The 26,962-nt window shown below is 48.7% G+C and overlaps 2 protein-coding genes across 2 annotated transcripts in view; both read right to left on the bottom strand.

Moving 5' to 3' along the window:
* Positions 1–399: 399 nt before the first annotated feature.
* On the bottom strand, positions 400–11,380 carry Prkab1 (protein kinase AMP-activated non-catalytic subunit beta 1). Its single transcript, XM_036171551.1, has 8 exons — positions 11,259–11,380; positions 10,980–11,148; positions 8,608–8,771; positions 7,458–7,551; positions 7,122–7,236; positions 5,139–5,272; positions 1,821–1,889; positions 400–1,596 (listed from the first exon to the last, which is right to left on the bottom strand). Exons 2-8 carry the CDS (start codon positions 11,136–11,138, stop codon positions 1,519–1,521), a joined length of 813 nt encoding a protein of 270 aa, XP_036027444.1. The 5' UTR covers positions 11,139–11,148; positions 11,259–11,380; the 3' UTR covers positions 400–1,518.
* A 13,226-nt stretch (positions 11,381–24,606) lies between these two features.
* Positions 24,607–26,962, bottom strand: part of Tmem233 (transmembrane protein 233) — a 38,055-nt gene continuing 35,699 nt past the window's right edge. The window contains exon 3 of the mRNA XM_036172561.1: positions 24,607–25,264. Within this exon, the coding sequence (XP_036028454.1) occupies positions 25,258–25,264 (7 nt within the window). The 3' untranslated portion in view covers positions 24,607–25,257. The remainder of the gene's footprint in view (positions 25,265–26,962) is intronic.

Below are 26,962 nucleotides of genomic sequence, written 5' to 3'. Positions count from 1 at the left end.
TGCGCTGTCGGGTGTTTGTGCCCCTTGTGGGTGGAGGCCACAGGTCAGGTGTTCCATCGCTGTCCCCCTTTTCTCCTGAAGCATCGTGCCTCACTGGAGCTCAAACTCGTGTTTTAACTAGACTGGCTGGCCGGTGAGTGCTGGGATCTGCTTGTTTTGCACCCCAACACTGGGGTTCCAAGCACACAGGACTTTCATGTGGATGCTGGAGATCTGCTCAGGTTCTCATACTCCCAACACCAGAGCACCTCCCTGTGTCCCAAGGGCTAATTTACATGCGGGACTTTATTGTTCCCATCTCGTTCTCAGTCACTACAGAGTGCACAAGACAGCACTGAGCAGGCCTGAAGTCCTAATCTTTTCTTCAAAAAAACTGAACAGAATCGAATTTCCTCTGGCTAGTTTTACAAATCTTTATTGAAACTTACACGTCAAGATGACAGCAATTCAGTGTTTTGAAAACAGTAACAAAAAGGTACCCAGCCAGACTCAGGCCAGCCGAATACTGGACGCCACTGAGCTTGTTCCCACCTCTCTGGCAAGAACAAAGGATATAATGGTAACTTCTGCTGACAGGTGACAGGAACCCATACCAATGGGCACATCTGTGGCATCACCATGGAAACCAAGACAAGTGTAAAACAGGTTCATTCACACTGATCCAAAGGACTCTTCCTGCTGGGAATCCGGCAGGCTGTTGAAGGGGCTCCAGATCTTTCAGAACAAGCAATGCAACCACTGTGGCATCCTAGTGAAGAGCACATGCCAGAACTGAAAGGAGGGTGGGGCTTTGACAAAGTTGTCATGGTAACATTGTCACCATTACAGTGGAAATAAGGAGTGAACAACCTTCCACGGTGACCAGTCCTCAGGATCATTCAGCTTAATGGAGAATACGGCAGTGGGTTTTGAAGTCTGTGTTGACAATTATTGCTGAGTGTAGTCACATGATCCATAGTCTCATCCTGGTGACTTATTGCCTTAGGTAGGACTGGACAGCCAGCCACTCTAGTTAAAAAAGGTCCTTAGTGCACACAGTGTTGGGCAATGATTGCAAAGCTGCATCTGGAAATCAGACATCTGAGTTTCCACAGAATCTACAATCTACTGCTTTGATTTGGAAGGGCAGACAAGATTGAATATTGCTTATGTCCACGGCCAGGCTTCAGCAGGGACAGGCCATCGACCTTGGACACAGACGATGAGACTTCTGTGTGGCTTCAGTCCCTGCTCCCCAGTTTTTACCGGCCAGGGGCCAGCATTCAGGTCTGGCTTTTGACATCTCTGGCCAGCTGGGGGATGATGTCTGGAGCACACTAGCCTCATGCACTGCGGTTCTGGGACTGCAAGCGGCCGTCCTTTCCCGTTTCTGGACTCTTCTAGAGAGGCTGTGCCTGGACAAACCTTCAAGGAGGACTAGGGCAGGGGTGAAATGTCCCAGAGAGTGAGTGAGGATCTGCATGCACATGGAGAGCCCAGCACTGCCTGCTGTCCCTGTGGTCCATGGCTCCGAGCATCTCATATGGGCTTGTAGAGCAGGGTGGTGACATACTTTTTCTTGTACCGGTGGGTTGCGCTGAGCACCATCACTCCATCCTAAGGGAGGAAATGACCAAAGGCAGGACAGTCAGGGATGCAGACTTCAGAGAACATGAGAATCACCAGACCTAAGGAAAACACGAGCTCCTGGCCAGAGCCCGGGCCAGAGCCTATCAGACCCCCAACGCAGCTCTGGCTGTCAGCACTTCCAGGCAGTCCTGGAATGACAGGTCTTCAGAGCACACGCTCAGGAACTGCTCTAAGGCCAGACAGGCCATTACCTTGATAGAGAGTGCATAGAGGTGGTTCAGCATGACGTGGTTGGGCTCCGGAAGCAGCGCTGGATCGCACTGGGAAGGAACAAAGGGAGACATGAGCAACTAAGATTTGGAAGACAAGACGATTTTCCTCCCTTATTTCATGGCCCGGGCAGGGTAGCCAAGGACAGGAGACAGGCTCACAAGTTGACCTGTCTTCCCGAGCTGGGCAGTGGGGCTGTGGAGACGAGGGCTGAGCTGAGAGGTTGGATCTGCCATCACTGGGATACTCCTCCCTCGAGCTTTCACTGACTTTTAAAGCTCCTGTCCCATCCTGACCGAGAAGAGGCGGAAGATCAACGACCTACCGAAATGCTTCCAAGGAACACAAGACATGCTGGGTACTCAATGCCCGAGAAGCAGATGGTAAAATTGAGTCTCTACAGCTGTGTAATGAAGCAGATAACAGCCAGCAACTCTGGAAGTGGATGCATGGATGCTCCCTCACCATACCTTTCCACCTCAAGAGGCCAGATAGGTAGATTTTTCATTGCACATTCCCAACTTTTAAGAAAATATACTCAAATAGAAAAAAAGAAAAAAGAAAAAGAAAAGCCACCAGTCTGTGGTGGCTCAAAGCTGAGGTGCCTGCCCCACGGAAAGAATGTGTTCACCTCACTCAGCGCTGGGAATTCCAATACTGAAGTGCCTTCAAGAGCTGCCAGCAGGCCCATGAAACCCAGAAGGGTGTGACCAGCTGGATGGCCTTCACGCTGTGCACAGTGGTCTTGAGGGCTTTGAGTGGTGGCAAGCTGCAGCCTAATGAGCTACTATGGTTAGAGTCTGGGGAAATCTGCCGGGGACAAACAGCCGCAGTCACAGAGTACATGTTGGCTTCGTTGAGGGAGAGAAGTGGAGGTGGAGGAGCTGGAAAGCCAGGTCCTCATCCTGGCTCTGTCCCTGTCCTGTTAGGCTTAGCCTCTCAGAGACTAACAGTGCTGTCACAGGTTCCCCCAGAGCTGAGCAGGCCTGGGGGAAGAGAGCAAGAATTGGCCACCAGGCCTCAGCTGAATGCTGCTTCAGCCAACGGCTGCTGGGAGGTTTCCAAGAACTCCAGTGTGTATCTGTCATCTTTTAAAATTGACTAATATTTTGAGCACATCATGTTTGGGATATGCAAGTTCTGTGGACTGCCTACTCTGGATCAGTATCATCTATGGAAAGCATTATGGATGATCCTTAAAGTTAGCCACGGAACTACCATATGATTCAGCCACACAACCCATGTGTCTGTCTGTATCTGTGTGCACATCCATGTGCATGTAATGCATGAGTGCATCTGAAGCAAACGAAATCTGGATGCTGACGAGACATCAATATGCCACGTTCACTGCAGCAGTATTCACAATAGCCAAGATGTGGAACACTGAACCACGGGTGGGTGGATTTACATAGCAGTATACATGCACCACTGATAGCTGCTACTGTCAACTCAACACAGTTCTGGATGGGACACTGCACAAGGCCTGCATTTATTGTGGATGACTGTGGGTGCAATGAGACCACCTCCCTCAAACTCCTGCTGCTGCTGCTTTCCCTGTTAGGGTGAACTTGACCCTGGAACATGAATACAAATGTACCCTTTCTCTCAGAAATTGCTGTTCATCAAATCTTATCACAGCAATGAGAAAAGAGACTACAACTATAGTGTGTGGCTTGGCCTTAAAAAGGAAGGGAATTTTGTCACTTGCAACAACAATGATGAATTCTGTGAACATTAAGTAAGCCAGGAGGCACAGGAAGATGAAACCGTGTGGCATATGCATCATCTTTAGACAGCAGGATGGGGGAGACACAACAGTGGTTATGGGGGAGATGCTGACTATGAGAATCAGCTGTGAGAGGAGGCTGAACACAGTAACAACAATGTGCTATAATCTCAAAACCTGAGACGGCGGTGGGCTCTGACCTCTCTCTCCCTGGGATGCCACTCACCAGCTCTGGAGCTGTCTCTTTACCGTGACGCTTACATAAGACCAGATGGAAAGCACTCCTGGAAACGAGGTCTGTTAGTGCTCAGGGATGCCTGGGTCAGGAGACCGGCATGGGTTCTCCCTAGTCATGTCTCCCTGGGCTGGAGGAGGGGCCTTCCTAGCTTAGGAGGGTGCTGAATGTCTTCCAATCCCCGCACTGTTTGAGAAGAGGAAGGGGAGCGGCCTCACCCGGATCTTTGAGGACAGCGGCCAAGGGTCCTTGTAGACCCCACTGGCTGGCTGCCTGTTTGAGGTGCTGCACTGGACACAGGATTAGTCACTGGGGTCTAAAGTTTGCTGGTTCTTAACCACTGGCCTCCTCCTGGATAGAGAGAGGCGACCAGGCACTATCTGTGTGTGGACTCAGCAGAGGGGAGTCCGGTGCCCGAGAGGTGAGTCTTCTGAGATGGAGTACAAACACTAAACTGCCCTGGTGTCCAGCAGTGATGCTCTAAGGGAAGCTCCCCCACTCCCTCCCCCTCCCACACACTCTCAGCTCACCAGCACGTGGAGTCTACTTCTGGGTGGAGTGTCGAGTGCGTGGCTACTTTAGCACTGACTACGGTTTGACTGTTTCCCCTGAAGCTCATGTACTGAGACCTTACTCCCCGTGACCTGGGAGATGGTACAACTGGTGATGAATTAGTCAAGAGAGTAGTAGTTCAGTCACCTTGAGGGCACTGTTAGAAACGGGCTCAACCCTCCCTTGCCTTTCCACCTCTGCCACGGCAGATGTGGTACAAAAGCCCTCACAGCTGCAGATGCCATGCTTGTAGGCCGTATAGCTGTTGGGCCCACACTAAACCACTTTCTGGTCTTCCTAAGTTTCTGTCAGCAGCAGATAATGGGTAAGACCACACTGTATGAACAGAGCTACAGAATGGACAACTTGGGTTACAGAGAATGGAAAGTCAGCCACAGGAAACAGCTGGCTGTTGAAGGCCCACACTTCCTTCCTGCAGGTCACTGAACAGTTTCTCAGGAACTGTGCTAAGAGAGTCAGTCCAGCCCTCATCAATCATCAGGAGGGCTGACGTTTCTGAAAGCAACTTGATAATTAAAATTTGATTCTAAGATGCTGTGGCTGGAGGAGAAACTCAAGATCTAGCTGACCAAGAAGGGGTGGTTTTCTCCTGAGATTTAGATGTAACGGGTGTCAGCCTTTCCCCGGCAGCCTGTGTCCCTGTGTCAGGACCACAGCAGCTTCCAACAATGGGAGACACATGTGCTCTCCACTGCTTTGTAAGAAGCAGGCAGAAAGGAGAGCAGATGAACACGACCACGAAGGAGGTCTGGCCGGAGTACTCACAGAAATGCCCGTGTCCTTGTTCAAGATGACCTGCAGCAGGTGTGGAGGGAGAATGGGTGGGGCTTTGAACCGCTCTTCTGGTTTCGAGATGTAAGGCTCCTGATGGTAGGGTCCCGGTGGGGAACTGGACAGCTCTGTGGGGAGATGGTGACAGGACACGCTGAGACCGCAAGTTCTGGGGGCTGCATGTGATTATGGTGTCATCACCTACTTTCTGTCCTTGCTCCCTTGTATTTTCTTCAGCTATTCAAGCTCCAAAGAGGACGAATAGGGGGTAAAATCACCGTGAGAATCTGGGTGCTGGAATAAGCCTCAGTGGTAAACTGAGATGCTCCAATGAAAAGACTGCTGTGACAAAGCCAGGTGTCTGGGTCACACTAGCGGGAGCCACTCCTAATGACCTATTAACCTCTCCTTCCTTCCTTCAGGCTGGGTTTGACAAACACCACAAGTTCAAGGCTTCAAATCGGGAAAAGTGGCCTAGTCTAAGTTACAAGCTCTACCAGGCAGAATAAAATAGGTTTAATGAGGCACCGGCATATCAAAAATAAACAAATAACAATAAAGAGCTAAGGGTAAAGGCTCTTTGGCTCCACACGCTAGGCCTGAGTATCTTTACTATACAGACACAGTAAGGAGCTTCTGGAAATGCAGCACCTCATGCAGAAGCAGCTGCTCAAATATTGACAGCTGGCTGGCCGGCTGAGGTACCCATCAGGATGGGTTCTGGTCACCTGATCCTTAAGCTGGTCCAGAACTGCCAACTTTCTCAACATCATTTTCTAGGTCGGGTTCCCTTCTCAGGATCCAACCACATCTCAGCTGAAAAACCGAGAAAGGCATTCCGTGCAGAAAATGGAACCATATGGAGCAAGCACATGGTCTGAAACAAACCAAGTGTCTAGACAGGTTTGGCGCTGGAATGGGCTCAGCAGCAGTGAGGTACACGCTGGCTAAAGGCTCTGGTATGCAAATGAAGTTCCAAGTCAGCCGGTGGGAGGAGTGTGGGCACTGCCTCCATGCCACACCCTCCGCCTATTTGAAAACACATGACTGGTCATCTGGGAACCAGTGATCCCAATGAAGAAGCACTGGCTTTAGATTTCTAACCCAGATCCACAATCTGACCCGTTAGACACAGCCAGCCAAGCCCACCAGTCACTTTATAGCTGTGATGTCAGAGGTGGTAACAGTCAGAGATCGCAGAGGCAGAACCTCCAGGCCCACCCAGGAGATGATGGAAGACCTCTTAACAGAACCGAATCCGTTGTTTTCTCAGAGGGCTGGGTGCGCCCCTGAAGGCTCATTTACTGTCTCCCACAGGCCCAGGAAGCAGCCCTGCATAGGGGGAGTGTGGCTGCCGCCACCACCTGCATCACGACAGTCTCTCCTCAACTGTCCCCGGGACATTCCAGGGAGTTTCTTCCTGTGGGGTGTGGGTGGACCGCAGGCACCGTGGTTAGAAGACTCTTGTTTACCAGGACCGAACAGAACAGGTTTCCAGAAAAGAGAGTTGTGCTATGCAGCCTGTTTTCTATAGGGAGCCACCTTCTCTCAGAAGCCTGACAAGGTGCTCATGGGCTGCACAAGTGACAGCCAAGGTCACCGAGGTGTGGGTTATCTCCAGGCACTGTGAGTGGGAAGTGAGCTGGCAGCTCCCCTGGTGCTGGCCCATTACTGACCCTCGGTGCCCTCTAGGGCCTCTTCAGCCCTGCCTGTGGCATATCATTCAGTCTGGCTCTGTTTCTACGGCCAAGTGGAACTACAGAGTAGCCCCCAGACAAGGGCGGTGACTTACGACCTCTTTGGGGTTAAACAGCCAGAGCGGACAGAATTAGGAAAGAACTGCTCTGGCCCAGAGAGCTACAACTGTCTAGCTGGCCGGGCAGCTTTAGCTCAAGTGTGAGAGGCAAGGGAAACAGAGTATGTGCAGGCTGCACAGCCCCAGCCTGCACACATGTGGGAGAAAGTAACTGTTCATACCAGACACATCGGAGCACTTTTGGGAATCCACCATTAAAGCATCAAATACTTCAAAGTCAGTTTTCTTCACTTGAATGATGTTGTTAACTGTGCCAAGCTGGCTGGTTACTATTGGCTGGGAAGAGACAGACAGGCAGAAATCATAACATGGAAGGTCTGTGGAGTTTTCCAGAGGACTAGAATTCCTGGCTGGAAGGTCTTACCGCCTGGCTAGCTACTCTTGGTCAATTATAGCAATGGCCTGGCAACTGGCGCTATCTAACTTGGAGCCACAAGCAGAGGTGATTGGTGCTGGCTGTGCAGGTACCCAGAGGGCTGGGGCTGCAGGAAAAGTACCTCAGAAGGATCGTGGGTCCACTGACCATCCACAAAGAACTTATATTGATGCTCTCCTTCAGGCAGATCCAGGATGGCTACAAAGTTATTTTGGCTGCAGAAAGAAAGAAAGCAGTGTTTCAGCTGGGTGGGCTGCCCTCAGGCTCCAAGTACAACCAAGAGTTCGGCTGCAGGAGAGCAGACATGTTGGACCAATTCAGACAACTCATGGTCTTGGTCTCAACCTAGGAAAGCCACTGAATAAAGCAGCAGGCAAGAGTTTCCACAAAACTCCCTTTGCTAGGAACACTAGGAACCAGAATCCTAACCCCGAAAGGTCAACAAATGGTAATTCATGCTTTTCAAGTCTGCAAGGAGGGGCCAACAGAGGCAGACACAGGCTGCCTAGCTTTCCCTTCGCCAGTTTTCCATGGAGACGGCCAGGGTAACAGGGCACACATTCGTGCATACACACACACACACACACACACACACACACACACACACACACACGAACGTGTAGAACTACCCAGCCCTTTATTTTTGAGCCCTTGCCATTAGTTGTTTCTTGGCCTGACTTGAGCTGACTTGTGGCTCCGAGGCCCAGTGGTTCCCCGCTTCAGTGTCAGCCGTGGGAACGAACACAGGGGCTCTGACAGTCACCAGGCGTGGCACAGCAGGGCACTGCTCTCCATTTATCACAAGTGGCCCCTAGTGAGTGTGAGGGTTTTTGAGGAAGTGTCTCAGTACATCTTTGCTAATGTCTTCAGAACATGTACCTTCCAACCTCCCAAAAGTAACAGAAGGGAGGTCATCTGGTCGACAGTCTCTCACAGAGTGACTGCTGAGTACAGGCAATGTGGGCTTGGATCTACGCCTCCGAGGTTCCCAGCCCAGCATTCTCTCCATTGCACCGGGAACAACTTCAGAAGAAATGGTAGCGGAGTGTCGAGTATGGCTCAGAAATGTCCTCCGAGACATTGCTGTCTTCTACAACCATGCACTAGAGATAGCGACTCTTGGGTTAGAGATCTGAACTCTACCTCACTGAGTGAAATACTTTCTCACTCACCATCTAGCTTATGAAAATACCCTTTACGCTGCTCACCCAGAGAAACGAGACTAGACCCACAGCTAAGGACACACGAGGATGTGAGTCCCAGGCCGTTACCTTCTCGTGAGGGGCAGTTTGCTCCAGTTGTTGAAGGACCCAGACAAGTAGACCTCCTTTCCACCCCCTGTCCAGCGGAACACAGTGGGCCGAGCCTGGGCGGGGGCTTTGTCGTTCACTTCCAGGTCATGCTGCCAGGCCAGGAATTCCTCTTTCTCTGGAGCCTAAGAAGCAGAGCCATTTACTCAGGGTCAGGCAGCATCCCCACACCAGACTGTCAGCCTAAGGGCGACAACACACTCTAATCAGGCAGCTCTTGCCACTTACTAGTCTGTTCCCCACCTGCATTTGGAGATAGTGAAAATAAGGGCCTTCTGTCAGTATTGTGAAGCCTGAGATAGTCTGACACACACTGGGTGCTTAATCATTAGCTACTGTTACTGCGACTAGACCTCACCAAAATTCTAGAGGAAGCTATGCGGTCTACTTGGAAGAAGACTGCCATTAATCCAAGGTGAGTTTAATAATACATGTGATTTCCCTCCATTAAACAAGACTTCCGGGTACAGACGATCTCGGAGCTGTTACAGCTGGCAAATTCAGTTGGTGAGGGAAGGGCTGCTCACCAAGTGCCGGAGAAACAGATTAGTAAAACACCCTGGTCCCTTCACTATGACAAACGATACTATCCAGTGACTTCAGAGAGTGGTCGACTTACACCAGACAGAGAGAAAGGGTGACATCCAGCCCTGGGGTGAGACAGTTCTCTACTCAGAAGAAAAGCCAAAGACTGGATTTCTAGGATGGGAAAGTGCCCTGAAGGGAGCTTAGGAGTGTCTATTGCTTTCACTTCCAGATACTGATCTGCTCTTATCTAAAAGATGCCTGCAGTCTTTGGATCCGTGCTACAGCTTAAATAACAATCTACAATTATTTTAGAGCAGTGGTTCTCAACCTTCCTGCCTCCACCCTTTAAACACAGTTCTACCTGTTGTGCTGACCCCCAACCACCATTGTCGAATCATTTTTGCTGCTACTTCATAACTGCAATTTTCCTACTGTTATCAATCATAATGTAAATATATATATTTTGTACATACACAGAAGGCTGCCAAAGGGGTCGTGAGCTTTGGAGCGATCACTAACTGTAACCACAATTGGGAGGAATTTCTGACTTGATCAGGCCGCCCAGTTACTACTGATAAAATGAGAAGGAATGCCATTTAAACCCCCGCTCCCTGACCCTGTCGAGAACAGCAACAACCCCCACTTCTTTTTTAAAACAAAGTTTACTCAGCTCACAGCAAAGAGAGCAGAGGGCACGGTGAGTATACACCTGCCACAACACTTACTTCCTCTTAAATAGCCTTGGGCCAAAATCTAGGGGTGGGGACACTCTCAACTCTGTAGAAAACAGCACTCCAAAGATCACAACACACATCTTTCCCCCAAAGCAGCCAGCCGGGAAAATAAGTTACAGTAACAAGATGCAGTCCCCACAAGAGCAGGCTCTTCAAAGTTAGACTCAAAATTAAGATCCAAAGAAGAATAATGTCTATATACCTAGCCCAATTTAGGGGTGAGGGTGTGTGTAAAAGCCCAGTGAGCGTCCAGGCAATTAGCCGGTTTAAGTAATGAGGATTCATAGGCAACAAGACAGTAACAGACTGTGCAGGTCTGAGTCAACCTTCCCACTTGCAGTTTATTCTAAGGAATTAGCTCCTTCCACTAAATCACCCAATGTCCTTGGACTGGGCCGGAAGCACTGGCCACATCGCTGTGGTTAAGAGGATGTGGCTTTCAAGCTTGACCTGCAAACAAATGGTCTGCTTCAAGTCCAGGTCACTGTTTCAGTAAAGGAGAAATGGAGCAGCAGGTAGGTACTGGCTGCTGTTCAGAGTGACTCTTGGCCACTGACCTCCTCAAAAGCAACAGCCGGATCTAAAAGAGGTTAGCAAGGTGGACCAAGAGCGTCAGAACCAAACAGTCAGCTAGTCAACTTCATTTTCAGCTTAACATATGTGCTCTTGCTATACCTCCAAAAGGAACACTGAAACTCCCAGCCCAACTTTTGCAAAAGCCGATCGATCGGCCTGAAGCTGAGCCAAAGTTTCCGCAAAGCCGTGCAATCAATTACATCTAAGAGATAAAGGAGACGCGCCGGCGCTCAATTACAGCTCGCTCGCCTCGCAATTAATTAAGAATCTGAAACTCAGGTCCCAGAGCTGCTTTCTCCTTAATGATGTTCCACGAAGCCCTGGGTGACTCTCCTATCGGTAATTAGGCACAGGTTCCCGGACAGCAAAGGAGGGCTGTGACGGGGCCAGCAGCTCCCTCCAGGTGTGAAGCTGGGAATGTGGCGGGAACCACGCAAAGCGGGCCCTCCCCTCACCCCTGAGTCAAGAGGGCTCGGAGGGCCCCCGACTCAGCACCTTGATTTCCTCGGAGTGGAAGATGTCGGCGTCTTCGGGGCTGTCCATCAAGATCTTGGGCCTGTCCCCATCCTTGGCGCCCCCCGAGCTGTCCCTCCGCGCCGTCTTGTGGCCGCCCTGGCGCTCCAGCGCGGCGCGCTCGCTGCTCGTGTTGCCCATGGCGGGGGATCTGCGGGGGACACAGGGAAACGGGAAGGGGCGAGCCGGGACCCCCGGGGTCCCCGGGACCGCGGGCCACGCCCCTCGGGCCGAGCGCGCTCTCGCCGAGCCCCGCTTTACCTGCTCAGGCAGCGGCGGCTAGAACTCCGACAAGAGCGGGAGTGTAACTTGACACTTCTCGGGCAACTTCTCCCACCCCCTAGCAACTTCCGCTTCCGGCCGGGCCCGGCGCAGGCAGGATGGTCACTGGGCTGGGGACGGAGCGCTCGAGGCTAGCACGACGTCACTTCCGTTTCCTCCTGCGGCCGCTCAGCGCGCAGTCGCAGTGGGTCGTTCCGGGCCGCTCCCAGGACGCGCTTCCCGACGGCCAGCAGGAGGCGCTCGCGTGCCCTCCTCTTCCCGCTCCGGACTGAGCTGGGATGCCATTGTTGGGGCCGCCCACCTCACTCCAAGTTTGTGCACTCTCCAGTTAGTGGGGGTCTTTGTAAAGGGCAAATAGAATTAAGAAACCAGGAGCTGGAGAGATGGCAAGGCGGTTGGGGGCGCTTGCTCTTGCAGAGTACCCGGGTTCGATTCCAGGCTCACAACTATTCATGCCTTAGGTTCCAGGCGATCCCGACGCCCCCTTCTGACCTCCGTGGGTGCCCGCGCTCAGGTGGTGCACATACACACATTCGAACAGAGAGAGCACTCATGCACACAAACAAAACAAAACCCCTTAGATGCTGGGCTCTCACTATAGAGTGTATTAGAATAACCTGGTGCCCCTTCAAAAGTATAGCGGCCTCTCCGGACCTGCCAAACCAGAATTTCTGTAGACTAAGGTGGGGATGCAGAAGATCTGGCGGGTGCTTGAAAAAAAAAGGGAGACCTTAAGATTTCTGGGAAATTTTTTTTCCTGTAGGGGCTTTGGGGGCTTAACACTGACGTTATAAGCGTGGGGTTTTTTTTTTTGTTGTTGTTGTTGTTTAAGTTGAGAGCACGACCTGTTGGTAAGTCATTTTGAAAGGCGCCATGGACACATCACATAAAATGTGTTAGTGTTTAGTGCTTTAGTAGAAATACAGACCCTTTTACTAAAATGTTCTCATCTTCCACACTGTCAGTCATTTAAAAAAAAAAAAGACATTGCCGTGTGTTTATTATTATTTTAAATGCAATCAATTTGCTAGCCCATGTCTTGCATTTCATCCACTGAACATTTATTTAGTACTTTTTTTTATTAGTTGCAATGTGACACATTTTTGTTAAGGGAACCAGAGACCCTGATGACTGACATATGGTCTTCTAGAGGGAATTTGACAGTATCTATGTTAAAAAAAAAAAAAAAAAAGAATCTTCATTTTTATGGACAATTATACTTCTAGTGAATTACTTTAAAAATTCACACTTGAAAATTATGTACAAGCATGCTTTTTGAAGCATTAATTCTAATTATTGTACTAATTCTAAGATGCACATTTTAAGACATCTTATCTCTCTGAAATTGGATGCTTCTAGCCATAAAAGAATCTTAGATTTGATGAAATAGAGAAATTTAAAACCCCAGAAGTTTTTTGGTGCAAGAACAGATAACTGCATTTTATAGCATATTGAAACAACATTTTTAAAAAAGTCAATAGCAGGATGTAATGGGACACCCCTGAAATCCTAGCAAGAGAGAAGGATCAGGGAGGGTGGTCATGAGTTTGAGGCCAGCTTGGGTTACAGAGTGGTAGCTAATCTCAAAGATGGGTAAGTGTGTGTGTGTGTGTGTGTGTGTGTGTGTGTGTGTGTGTGTGTTTGTGTGTGTGTGGGGAGCTTCAAGATAAGATGGTTCAGTAAAGGTACTTGCCAAGCCAGTAAGACAACTTGAGTTCCATCCCCAAGCTCCACAGAGTTGTCCTCTGACCTCCAAACACGTGCTGTGGCACTGCACCTACATGCTGGTGAACACACACACACACACACACACACACACACACTCTTTATAAGAGTAAAGAAAAAGTATGAAAATGTGTTTACTGACAAAAATAACAGGTGAGCATGGGCTCTGAAGTCAGCCTGCCTGAGTTCAAACTCTGATTTTAACATCTAGTAAGTTCCACAGTGGCTTCTATTGGGAAACGACCATAGAAAGAACACCAGTCTTATAGGCCTGCTTTGTAACTCACTTAAGAACATCCATGAAAAATGGTCAGCATTTGACCCGAGGACACACGCAGTGCTTGGCACTTCTATTAGTATCCTCATTCTTGAAGGTAGAAGGTTCTGGAAGGATATGTAACAAACACTGTGTGGATGATCCCCTTGGTGAGGGGAGGAGCGAGATTGAAATAGGAAAAGACAGAAGGAAGGCTTTTGCTTTTTAGCTTATGTGTTTATAGACTTCTTTTTCTCTTTCTTTCTTTCTCTTTCTTTTGCCATTGAGGCTATGAGCAACAATCAATAAGATATGCTCCAAATTCTTAAGGAATACAGCATAGAAGAGGAGCAGGCCATAGGAAGGCAAAGGGACAGGTAGGCAAGGGACTCTGCCTGAGCCAGGGGAAGGGCTGTGGGCCAGGGAAGATTTGCTGGAACGAATGACCAACAGTCCGAATTTACTCAGTGGAGTCAGGACTGTTGAATGTGCCTGCTGGACTGAATAAGCCAAGCTGGAACAGATGAGCTGTGCTCCCAACCTCGGTTCTGACGACGTCCTCATGTAGGCGGCGAGGAGCCCAGGGGCTGTGGGTTCTTTTCAGAAACAACTGGACAGCTGAGAATAGCACAGGGCTGAAGGTGCCTCTCTGAGCTCTGCACATGCTCTGATGTGCCAAGAAGCCTCTGCTCTTACTCATAGAACGGTGAAGGCACAATCCCAGGATGCCAGACACCACGCGCATATCCTGAAGATGTTGGTCAGGGTTTTCAATGAGACGATCTGGTTTCCGGGGTGAGCCCTGCTCAGGGATGCCTGCTGCAGAAGGTAAATGGGTGCTGAGATTCTGGCGCAGCTCTCTTCTCAAGACTATGTTGTCTGAGGGAAAGGGCATGTCTTCCTGATTTGTAGAACTTTACCTCATAGGCTAATGCTAGCCACTAGCCCCTTTCCAAGAGGACCAAACAACCTAAGAGTCAGAGGGATTGGCTGGAGAGATGGCTAAGTGGGTAAAGGCCTTTGCAGCCAGGCCTGACGACTGGAGTTCAATCCCCAGGGCCTAATTGGTAGAAAGAACCAACTCCCAATAGTTGATGAATCATTTTTTAAAAAAGAATTAGAGGTAGCTTGGCATCTGCCCAAAACATGATGCTAATAATTAAATTCCAGGAAATCACACTGAAATGTCAAAGACAGACATCTTGGTCATTATGGACCTAGGTGTATTTTAAGGCTCAGTTTGTCTGCTTGTTCTTGCATCCTCTGAAGGCATTGGATGGATGTACACCTTAGAAGATAGATTGGAGGTAGTCTGAAATAATGCTGCACTGTATTCTCAAAACTGACTTGAACATATGTGGGAGCCCACAAAGGTTTCCTAGTGAGATCTGAGCTTGCTTTACACAGCAGGGCTGCATTGGGGGATGGCTGGACCACGTGCATGGTTACAGATGTCTGGGATGGTCTGCACTTGGCTGTGCTGGGAGGGGTGTCTTTTGCTCCACCCCTTGGCATTCTTTTAAAAGCCCTTTAGTAGGGACAGAAGGGGCTGGTGGGTGTTGACCCAGGCCCTCCCAAGGCTATCCTATGTTTCTAACTGTCTCTCTCCCCTATATTTCTATCTACATATTTCTCACTTCTTCCTCCTCAAGAGAACCCTGAAGGAAAAAGTAGGTGCAGGCTCCCCACAGACATACACCCTGTAAGATCTCAAAGAGATAAAGTTGAGGACCAGAGGTCTGGATCACTACTGATTGGAATCTTTCTGTATTATGTTACATTTCATGGACAGAACTAACATTTGTATCAGCTGCTGGCCTGTGTGGAAAGTCCGGGTAGGGTGGACTCCCCATTTACAGATGTCTACTTAGTGTCTTTGTGGGGTCACTTTTTGTGGTACTTGTTCTCATTGACAGTACTGGAGATCAAATCTGTGGCTTTGTGCATGCTAGATAAGGCTGTGCCCAAGCTCATTGTGCTCCTTATCCTTTTCTTTTGTTCAAAAAAGACACTTGTCAATATCTCAGTATCAAAAATAGCTTCAACTCTCTCCATTGACTCCAAAGAGACCTCAACCAAAGTGAACACATTTAAAGCCAATAACCTTCAGGCTCTACTAACAGATATTACAGAAACCTCACCTAAAAGTATCTGTTGGGCCAGGCAGTGGTGGTGTACACCTTTGATCCCAGCACTTAGGAGGCAGAGGCAGACAGATCTCTGTGAGTTCAAGGCAAACCTAGTCTACAAAGCAAGTTCCAGGACAGCCAGGGCTACATAGAGAAACCTTGTCAAGACAAGACAAGACAAGACAAGACAAGACAAGACAAGACAAGACAAGACAAGACAAGACAAGACAAAGTATTTATTGGTGGCTGGAGAGATGGCTCAGTGGTTAAGAGCTCTGGCTGCTCTTCCTCAGGATCTGGGTTCAGTTCCCAGCACCGACATGTCTGCTCACAACCATCTGTGACTCCAGTTCTGGAGAAGTTGATGCCCCCTTCTGGCCTCTACAGGCATTGCACACATGTGGTGCACAGACATCCAAATACATAAAATAAAAATAAATCATTTTAAAAAGTGGAGATTGGGTGAGGAAAAGCAGCACATTGTCTGCTCACAGGCCATAGAGAATCCTCACAGACAGATCGGGTGGCTGGGATACCTGGGTCCCCCAAAGTGCAAAGTTTCAAAATAAAAAGATTTTTTTAAAAGTTTTGTACAAATGTTATTCCAGTGTTGTTACACAAAGCATAACAAAGCAGCAGAACTTAGAAAGTGCAGCCTCAGATTGACACGCTGACTTCACATGACTGAATCAAGGCCACAAACATAATACTGATTTCATATGATTGAATCAAGGCCGCAAACATAATGACCGCTCCCTTCGAGGAGGCAAAGGCTGCTAAAGAGTCACCTCATCATCGTTGAGTGTCTGTTATCCATTTTGTGAGCAGTCAGGGAAGGGGCAGCGATGGATGAGTTTGGTCAGGGAGTGAGTGGTGGAGGGGCTTACCTGGTGTGCACTGGAGAAGGGGGTGTGGCTTTCAGTGACTCAGTATTTTAATGTGGTCACTTCTGATGCAAAGAGTTGTCTGGGGCTGGAGAGATGGCCCAGGGTCAAGGGCACTTGCTGCTCTTCAAGAGGACCAGATGTAAGCATCCAGGTAGGGATGCTCACAACTGCCTACAACTCCAGTTCTGGTAGATTTGGTCTCCTTGAGCGCGCGCATGTACACACACACACACACACACACACACACACACACACACACACTCTCACACACACACATTCAGTACAAGCTTTTAAGAACTGAAAAGCAGTCTAAAGATATCTGAAGCTGAAAGCCTCAACAGTATGTTTTGTTTGTTTTTGTTTCTTCGTTTCTGGTGTCTCAGCTAACTCTTCCTGGGATCCCCTTTCTGATTTGGCAGTTCCTCTGTACAGAGCGATGAGGTTTCACACAGTGAGGTCTTTTCTGAGCTGTGTTTGGCTCTTAGTAAGGGGGCACATACCTGCTTCCCTCCTTTGTGTATGTGTTGAGATGAAAGTTACTTTCCGAAAGTAATAGAATTAGAGTGAGGCTTCAGAGCTGCAGAGGAACTTGGGCTGCTTTTTGCAAATGGTTGCTGTGGCAGTTTGAATGTAATTGGCCCCTATAATCACATAAGCACAATGTGGCTTTGTTGGAGGAGATGTGCCGTCAATGTGGAGGCGGGCTCTGAGGTCTCATGTATGGTCCGGTGTCTCAGACCATTTCTTGTTGCTTGCAAGCCAAGATGTAGGACATTTGGCTACTTCTCCAGTATCATGTCGGCCTGCACATCACCATGTCGCACCATGATAATAAATGGACTAAACGTCTGAAAATGTAAGCCACCCCAATTAAATGTTTTTCCTTTGTAAGAGTTGCTGTGGTCATGGTGTCTCTTCACAGCAATAGAAACCCTAACTAGGACAGTTGCCAAGACACCAAAAAGTAAAGAATGGGTAGACCACAGACAGCATGCTTTTAAAGATGCCTCCCATGGTACTTCAGAGAATGTAACGTCAGAACCCAGCAGCCTTCTCGTCTCACGGGTACCCACAGGCAGTCTACAGAGACACCTTCTGTGAGTCCCTGGCTAACAGACTTCCTGTTGCCAGTATCTCTCCCACGGGAACTGAGTTTATATAAAGGGGTATTGGTGAGCCCTGCCTCCCCCGCCCCACCATCCCCGAGTCCTGCTTGGGAATCGGGAGCCTAGATTCAAGCTTGAGCTGTGAAAGCTTCCCTCATCCTCAGAGATGTATAAGGAGAGACTACTTCTGCCGTGTGTGCACGCTATTAGTCTCTGCTGCTGGGACTGAGCTTTCCTCTGAGGCCCCAACATGCTGTTGCCACTCTGCCCATGGTGTTAATAGCTCTTCTAATGCATACTTACTCCCTAGCAATCCATTCTGGGGTCTCTCTTGAACCCCTCCCCAAATAAAAACCTTCAGGTACATTGCCCCCTGCAGTCCGGGCCAGCTATCCAGCCATGAATGTGCTCCCAACACAAAATTGTCAACGTTCATGAGAAGGGGTTAGCTTTTGACCCTAGAAAACACTCAATGATTGGCACTTCATCATCATTCTTGAGGTTGGAAAGTTCTGGAAAGATACATCACAAACACTGTTGATGAATATGGAGACTGCAGAGCAATGGGGTCGATTGTTTTGAAATGTGTGTGTTGTATGTGCATTGGTACGTGGGTTCAGGCACATGTGCATGTTCCTGTCCCCGTGGAAGCCAGAGAAGGCCATGGGGCATCTTGCTCTAGCATTCTTTGCTTTGCTTCCTGGAGACAGGGAGCCTGAGCTAGGCTGATCACCACCAAGCCTCCACCTTCTCCTTCCTCCCATCTCCGCCCGTAACAGTTTGTGTATGGCCACACCTGGGTTTTATGTGGATGTTGAGGAATTGAACTCAGCTCTTCTTCAGGAGTTCACCATCTCCCCCAGCTCTGTGGCTGGCCTCTGTCTTCTATAATACTGGAATTTGATTACCTTATCTTCATCAGGCATTTCTAAGGAACAGCGGTGTGAATGGCTGTCTCTGTGCCACTCTTGTGGCATTCCAGGCTAGAGACCCATCAGTGAGTTAGTCTGAAAACCACCGTGGTGATCAGCCAAAAGTCTAGTTCAAAAGTGGTGGCCTGTACCGCAGTGATTTTCACTAGTGACCCAGGTGAGCAAATGAGCCCCCCCCCTCAGCTGGTTCCTAAGCATGTTTGATGCTGTAATGCATCACCAAGTACTCAATACCTGATGCTGATGAGCCAGTTCCCTGCACTGATACATCAAAAACATACGGAGGCTAATTTGCATTTTATGGTTCCTTTTGTCTGGGGTTCAACTGCACATGTAAACATGGACTGAACCACCCACCCACATGCCTAGCCTCCTGTTGCTTCTTTTCTGTATCAAACCCATGCCGTTTCGTTTGAGCAGACGCCCTCTGAGGGAAGTAATTGCCATCTTGGGGCATTCAGCAGGCCGGCCCCTCTTAGCAGATCATCCCAGCTGGGCTTGTTGGTTTACATATAGGGGCGGGGTGGGGTGGGGCACAGGTGAGGATGTGGGTACAGGTGTACATGTGGGTACAGGTGGGGTGCACTCCCACCTGCTGTAGACAGCCTAGCTTCATTGCATGTGACCTGGGGGAGGTGGTGTGTGTGTGTGTGTGTGTGTGTGTGTGTGTGTGTGTGTGTAGGGTACATATGGAAGAAAGAGTAGAGTAGGGTAGGGAGTCTATGTTAGAGGAAACTCTTGTCCTTTCCAGGTGAGGCATGTTGAGGGGGGAGGAACACCCACACCCCTGTAAGTACCCCTCACATATGCTCTATAAGGAAGCCCGATAAACTCCTCGGTTCCCCAGAGTGAACTTTGGCTGATTTGTGCCTGGGTTTGCCGTTGGGTCCTTAGGAAAGAGGTAGATATTGGTTACATCTCTCCCCCACCCCTTTATTTCTTGCCCCCACCCCCAGGAAGGAACTTTGGCAACACAATTCCTTTCCAGTGCCTTTTAGCAAAGCAACACCCTAGAGTGCCTGTTTCCATTGCTCCCCACTAGAGGGCAGCCTAAACCCAAAGGAGGCTTGGGAAAGGCCACTCAGACAGGAGATTTATAGGCGCTTTATCTTGAAATAACTTAGATGCATTTTCATTTTGTCCTTCTGCTGAATTGTGATAAATGATAGAAAAAGTGAATGTGTTTTGAGATGGACTGTTTAGCTAATACTTAGGTTTAGCTTCACCTTGACTTAAATTTTGGGTTTTCTGTTGGTTAACAATGACAAGATGGTGGAGAAACCTCCGATTACATTTTCTTCCATTTCTGCTTCACTCACTCATCCATTCATCATCCATCCTTCCATCCACCCTCTTATCCATCCATCCTTCCATCCATCCATCCTTCCATCCACCCTCTTATCCATCCATCCTTCCATCCATCCATCCTTCCATCCACCCTCTTATCCATCCATCCTTCCATCCATCCATCCTTCCATCCATCCATCCATCATCCACCCAATAAATGTTCATGGGAAGTCTTTGTGCCAACTCCTGACTCTTCTAGGAATCAGAGGTGAACACGCTCAGTGCGGCCCCTCCCGCCAGAGAGCTTATATTAATTATATTATGCCTGAGAAAACTGGCTCCAAATGAAAATTACACAAATTGTCTTTAGCATTTACTGTGTTTATCTATGATTAACTAATATGTATGTGTGCATGTGTATGTATGTTGCATAATGTGGGTTTACCTGTCTCATGGCGTTCATGTGGTGGCCACAGTAGAACTTTGAGGAGTTGGTTCTCTTGGCCAGTTATGTTAACTTGACACAAGCTAGAGTCATCTGAGAGAAGGGGGCTTGTCTTAGGGTTTCTACTTCTGTGGAGAGACACCATGATCATGACAACTCTTAGAAAGGAAAACTTTTAATTGGGTGGTTTACAGTGTCAGAGGTTTAGTCCATTATCGTTATGGTGGGACATGGTGGTATGCGGGCAGACATGGTGCTGGCTACATCTTGATATGAACTCAATAGGATGTGGTCAGAGTGACACACTGAATGAAGTTTGAGCAAAGGAGACCTCAAAGTCCACCCCCACAGTGACCTGTTTCCTCCAACAAGACCAACATCACCAGGAGGCAGTGGCGCACGCCTTTAATCCCAGCACTCAGGAGGCAGAGGCAGGCGGATCTCTGTGAGTTCGAGACCAGCCTGGTCAACAGAGGGAGATCCAGGACAGCCAAGGCTACACAGAGAAACCCTGTCTTGGAAAAAAAAAAATGTTTTGATGGACATTAGAATTTTTATTGACCTTCTCTCTTATTTGTGGCAATTTGTGTGAGGTCCTCTCTCATGCTGCTCATCAGGTCCTTTGTTACCCTTCTATCTTCTATGCAGTCAGACAACTTGTTCCTATTTCTATGAAATCTGTGTGCCCCCCCCCCCCCCGGAGTGAACACTTTGAGGCAGCATCAGGAGATGGGAGAGGGATTCCTTCTGTGGGACTTCTCCGTGATGACAAGTAGCACTTAAATGGCCTCTATAATTCTGGGTTCGGTAGAACAGGGATTAGAGGTCTGGATGTAGGCCTCTACTTTTAAGATAACTCCCAGTGGCTAATAATAACAGGAACATGTATTTTTTTCAGGATTGATAGTAAACCATGAATATGGATGCTATTTTAGATCAGGGAAGTAGTCGGTAGCCCTAGACTGTCTCTTATATTTAGCAGCATGGGTCTAGGGTTACACATATCAGGATACGTGCAGAGAGCTGTTTTGCTGATTGCAGCTGTCCTGCCGTGTGCCAGAGCTAATTTGCTGATCCAGGAGCTGAGGCCAGCGATTTTGATGTCTGCATCTGCTCCGGCCTGTAACTTGTGGGCAGGGCCAGAGCCGCTTCAAGACGTCGTCAGCCCGAGCTGTGCGCAGAGCGGCCGGTGGGATCTGTGCTCCCTGGACGTCAGCGCCTCACAGACACTGACTCTCCCTACTGCAGAGTGCTTTGTGTGTGTGAGTCCCTCACAGCTTCCTTCCATGCCTGCCTTTGCCTCTGGCCCCCATCAGGCGGTGAGCAGACTTCCCGGGGGCTCCCTGAGTGGGATTCGAATTTCAAAGCCAAGTCCGGTTTCTGGGCTTGAGCAGGTGCCCAGTGAATGCCGGCCAGATGAGTCTCAACACAGTTGGGCCATGGCTCTGAAGGTGCTCCTGCTCTTGGAAGGTGGAGCTAGAGCAGAAGGCCCGATGTGGACAGTGCTTTGAGTTCTTCTGCCCAGCGTCTGTCTTTCCTTCTGGTAAAAGCTCTCTGGTTTTTCTCTGGGGAGTCACCTTTCCCACACCGTCCATCTGTGGAGATGGAGTGCCCCTAACCTCACACTGAGCTCTGGTGGTCCGAAGAGAGGGAAGGGAGAGACTTTCACACTCCTGGCTGCAGCATCAGTGTGTATTGGACACACCTGCTTGATGATGGTTGGATACTCTATGGGCTCCCCCCACCCCCGTTTCTGACCAATTGTCCATTATCCTGTACAGTTAATTCTCCCACCCAGTAATTATGGAAGGAAACACTTCAGCTCCATGGGTGTCGCTAAGACAGTAGGGAAAAGTCCAGAGCTGTTGGCAGCCATCTCTCCACTATGAACCTAGAACAAACACGAGCTGGGGCTGAAGGACAGTCAGGGAATGTTTCCAACAACACAGAACACCATTATCTAGCCATTCTCACATTCCCCTCCCTGGAGTTTTTCAGTTACACAAACAGTGAACCCCGCTTTTTGCTTCGGCCTGTTTGTATCATTGGCTGGTGGAAGGATCCCCTTGGCTGATGTCCTGGTTCCTTTTCCTGTTGGTGTAATGAAATTCCCTGACAGTGGCAACTGAAGAGAGGAAGAGCTTGTTCTGGGCTCACAGAGGGTACAGCCCCTCATGGTAAGGGGATCCCAGCACCAGGAGAGCGAGCTGGTTACATTCCTTCCTCAGGAAGTGGGGTGTGCAAGGCCAGCTCCCACCTTTTTATAGGGGTCCTATGAGGAGTTGAGAGGAATAAGAAACATTTTAGATAAAAAAAAAAAATAGCGGAGAGGAGACAGACAGAAACACAGGATAGCTTTGGGAGGACCTGGGTCAATATTCAACGGCCCCTTCTGCCTCTTCAAAAGGACTTTTTATAACAATGCCACGGGGTGGGCCAAAAGACCTCCTCCTTGCTAGATCAATGCACACCACACAGCCAAGTGTAGACCCTTCCAAACACCTGGTAACCACGCCCATGGTCAAATCATCCCCTTATGCAGACCTGCTGGGTAAAGCAAGCCCAGATCTCACTGGGAAACCTCTTCGGGCTCCCACAGTGGGGGGGGGGGGGTTGGGGGAGGGAGGGAGAGAGGAGAAGAGTTTGTGCTCAGCTCCCTTCTTCCTGACTTGCACTTTTTCATTCACTCCAGGACCCTGCCTGTGGAATGCTGCTGCTCACAGTGGCTGTACCTTTCCATCTCAGTTACCTAATAGAGATAATCCCTCAAGTCTTTCCCCAGGCTTTTTCTCTTCCAGGCGACTGTAGATCCCATCAAGTTGACAATGGAGATACATTCCAGGGGAGAGGGACATCTAGACTTTGTAAAAATACTCTAAGGAGGAGAACTGTCCCATATTGATTCTGGTGCTTAGAGCCCTAGGGGCCAACACAGCTCAGAGCCCCTCTTAACCCTGTAGATCCCACTGACGAGAGTTTCATCTTGTTTTGACTTTAGCTGAAGTAACATTTTAAATGCCTCATAGGTCAGGCATAAGCTAGTTTAGCAATGGGGGCTTCTCTAGCCCCACCTCTGTCCTGTCTATGATTTTCTCTATGGAAGAAGGCTGTGGTGGATGAGCACATTTTGATTATGGAAGTTTCTAGAAGGGTGAACACAGCAAGAAAAACAGACTCATACAGCATGGTAAATGGGATTACTTAAAGCCGTTTTTATTTTGCGTTCTCAGCAACTCTTTCTATTGGGCAAAAGACCAGGGACCCAAACGTACACAAACAAGATGTGAGACACAGGATCTAATCTGCTGGAATGGCGCTGGCATCCCTGTACACTGAGAATCCTGTCCCAGAGTCAGTCTCCTCCTGGGACAAATGCTGGCTCATGACACACCTGGATGAAATGACAGATAGGATCTCTCGCCTACCAAGTTTTCTTCTTGTTGCTAGGGTCCAGTGTTTCCACAAACACCTTAGATCCACGATCACCATGCTTCATATTTGTTTAGTGCGTAGAGTTCCCGCCAGGGGCACGTCTATCATAGCAATTAATGTTCATAGCAGTATGAGGTAAGGAGGTAGCCATTCTTATCTCCATTCTTCAGAAAAAGAAAGTCGCCTAAAATCAACTTGCACGTCTATCATAGCAATTAATGTTCATAGCAGTATGAGGTAAGGAGGTAGCCATTCTTATCTCCATTCTTCAGAAAAAGAAAGTCGCCTAAAATCAACTTGCACAGTGTCAAATAAGTAAACACAGAGTGGCTGGGCATGGCTGAAGAAGCCTGTGATCTCAGCATTCAGGAGGCAGAGGCAGGAGGATCATTTTTAAAGTCATCCTTGGCTATATAGCAATTCAAAGCCAGCCTGGGTTTCCTGAGAGCCCCCCCCAAAAGAAAACCCCACCCCCCCAAAGGCATTGAAACAGGTGTTTGGACTCTCAATCACTTGTTCATTCAGTTAGAACAGGGTCTCTTTTCTTTATTCAAATTCACTGTCACTGTGTTTTTGACATTAATTCTGGAGATTTTTTTTTGCCATAAATATTACCTATTAGATTAACCACTTGATATCTACCACTGAGTCCTCTTACTCAAATAATACAGAGCATCAGTCCATGGAGAACCACAAAGTGGAAGCTAATGCTATCACCAAATTCTATCTGGACTGAGTGCTGTGCTGGACAACGTCTGTCCTGGCAGGTGGGGGTGAAGGACCCACGGGTACCCGGGAGAGAACTTTTCCTTGTGGCAACCAGGAATGTGAAGAGATAAAGCACGAAGTATTCTTCACAATTCAGTGTTATGTACCATTGTATTTATAAATTACTTAGAAATCACCTTGAGTACCATCCATGGCCCATGCTTTGCACACTGCAAGATCTCTCTGCTAGCTAGCATGCTCCGGCAGGTGGGGTAATGGTATTATGAAGCCAGGGCATTCACAGTTGAGGTTGGACAGGAAAAGAAAATGCAAGGGTATGACTCTTCCAGATAGCATCCAGGAAAATCGAAGTTCTTGCTCAAGATTTGCTAAAAGAAATAGGTATAAAAGAAAGCCACATTCCATAAAATAGCTAGTTTATTCCCACATCTGGGGTGGAGAGGGTGCACCTATGCCCAGGATCTGGGTTTGTTTTCAGGCTCCGACTGGCCAATACATGTATAAGCAAAAGGGGTGGACTATTGGGAAACATTTAAAATGGGACAAAAGTCTAGAAAGTCTTGCATGAACTCTGGGGTTGCTGGGGGAGATGGAGGGAAATTCCAACATAGGGAAAATAAACCTATGGGTTCAACTTACTAGACAACTCTAACATGCTACAAAGATTGTACTCGATTTTGTAAACACCAGCATTCACTGCTCTCCTTGGAAACCACCTGCTCCCCCAAAATCCAGACCTCCCAGTGACACGTTGTGAGGTTTCTGGAGTTCATCCCCACTGAAGAGGAATGGATGCAAAGGGTTTGCCGAACTGAGACATGGAGACGCCATTTTCTTGTTGTGTATCACTCAGTGACATGGATGGGCATGTCTGTACCACTCTGATTTCCTATGTTCCGGACTTGGTGTTCATTTGCCAGGGGCCTGCCTCTGGAGAGTCCTGGAGGAAAAGATCGCACAGTCTAAAATCAAGGATCCATTCCTCAGAAACTTCTTGGAGTGTGTGCAGATGAGGACCATCCTCCATGCTCCCAGCTGATGGCTGGCTCTTCAGGAGCTATGTGGTAAAGAGAGGAGGAGAGAGAGGGAGAGAGACAAAGACAATGGGCTGAACTTCTGGGATGGACTTTCAGGCTCGCTGCTCTTTGATGAACTATCCCTGACTAGAGGATGCTGACGTGGGCTAGCAGGCTTTTATGCTTTTGAGTGTAAGCACCAGCTTCCTTTGGAAAAAATTTTTTTTTCCACCTGAAAAATGTATTTAATTTTATGTGTGGTCTGTGTAAAATCCCTGAATGATACAGATGAAATTGTATTCACTGAGCAGCCCAGGGCCTCGTTCTCTTCACTAATGACTTTTAGTTCTCAGTGTTGGGTTGTATATATCCTGTGGGCCTTTTCTTCTGCGTTTAAATCCATGAATAGGCAGGGGTGTGTGTGTGTGTGTGTGTGTGTGTGTGTGTGTGTGTGTGTGTGTGTATGTGTGTGTGTGTGTAGCGTGTGTACACGTGTGTGTACTTAATGGGATCATGTTGTATTCAGTGTCCACTGGGGGTTGACAAGCACTTGATGGAGAAATGGAAGCAAAGGTGTGTGGGTCAAAAGAGGAAGATGGCTCCAGGTGCTGGGGACAGAAAGTGTCAGGGCCACAAAGCAGGAGGATGCTTGTGGTGCTCCCACGGAAGACTCCAATTGGCTGGAGTAGCAAATGCAGAGATACTGTGAGAGGAGGTCAGGCAGCAGCCTTAGAAAGGAAGTTCCCATGTTTGTGTTGCCGTGGGTCTGTCCTCCCTAAACAAAGCTCTGCTTGTTTAATCCGTGCCATGAAGGACATTTAGATTATTTTTTTAAGATTTATTTTATTTATTATATAAACAGTGTTCATTCTGCAAGTTTGCCTGTATGCCAGAAGAGGGAATCAGATCTCATTATACATGGTTGCGAGCCACCATGTGGTTGCTGGGAATTGAACCCAGGACCTCTGCAAGAGCAGTCAGTGCTCTTAACCTCTGAGCCATCTCTCCAGCCCCCCTGGACATTTAGATTCTTTTAAGGGCTTCCCTTGGTCCAGACAAAGCCTCCTGGAGCATCCTTGCACAGACATGGCTAGAAACCCTGGCTGCATATGAGAATAACCTAGAGAGCCTTAAAACCCATTGCGCCTGCCCTTGTAGCTGGAGATTCTAGCTTAGCCTAGGGTGAACCATATGGCTAAAGCCCCCAGCGTGGCAAGAGCAGAGAACCACTGCTTCTCATGCATTTCTGTGCGTTTGCATCGGTGTGTGTGTGTGTGTGTGTGTGTGTGTGTGTGTGTGTGTGTGTGTGAGAAGGTCCGGGTTGCACCAGGTATCCTCAATCACCTCCTCACCTTCATTTTTGAGTTGAGGCCTTCTACTGAACCCAGAGCCTTCCCACTAGGACAGACAGGCAGGGATCCCAGCAAGTCCAGGGATCCTCTTGTCTCTGCTTTCCCAGTGCTGAGGTGATAGGAGCATGTGTGGCAGCTGGATCTTTACATGGGTGCTGGGGATCTGAACTCGGGACATCAGGCACGCACAACAAGCACTGTACTGACTAAGCCATCTCCTGATCCCTAGAGTGGGTTTTGAGGTGCGGAATGAGTGTGTTGGTGGGTACATGGGAACACGGTTATTCCCTGTATTCAAAGGGGGTTGGCTCTGGGGTCCTCCCACACCCAGGAATACCAGCATCCATCCACCCAGCCCAAGCTTCCTACATAAAGTGGCTTGTTATT

Source organism: Onychomys torridus, chromosome 22 (assembly GCF_903995425.1).
Source record: "Onychomys torridus chromosome 22, mOncTor1.1, whole genome shotgun sequence".
In the NCBI taxonomy this organism is placed as follows: Eukaryota; Metazoa; Chordata; class Mammalia; order Rodentia; family Cricetidae; genus Onychomys; species Onychomys torridus.
This window is presented reverse-complemented; position numbering and strand designations above follow the sequence as displayed.

Excerpts from the sequence above, each read along its gene's own strand:
- Prkab1 (XM_036171551.1), bottom strand. The coding sequence starts at position 11,138 with ATGGGCAACACGAGCAGCGAGCGCGCCGCGCTGGAGCGCCAGGGCGGC. Across the intron at positions 1,890-5,138 it reads ACAAGGACACGGGCATTTCT|TGCGATCCAGCGCTGCTTCC; the intron begins GTGAGTACTCCG and ends GTTCCTTCCCAG. Across the intron at positions 1,597-1,820 it reads TCTATGCACTCTCTATCAAG|GATGGAGTGATGGTGCTCAG; the intron begins GTAATGGCCTGT and ends TTCCTCCCTTAG.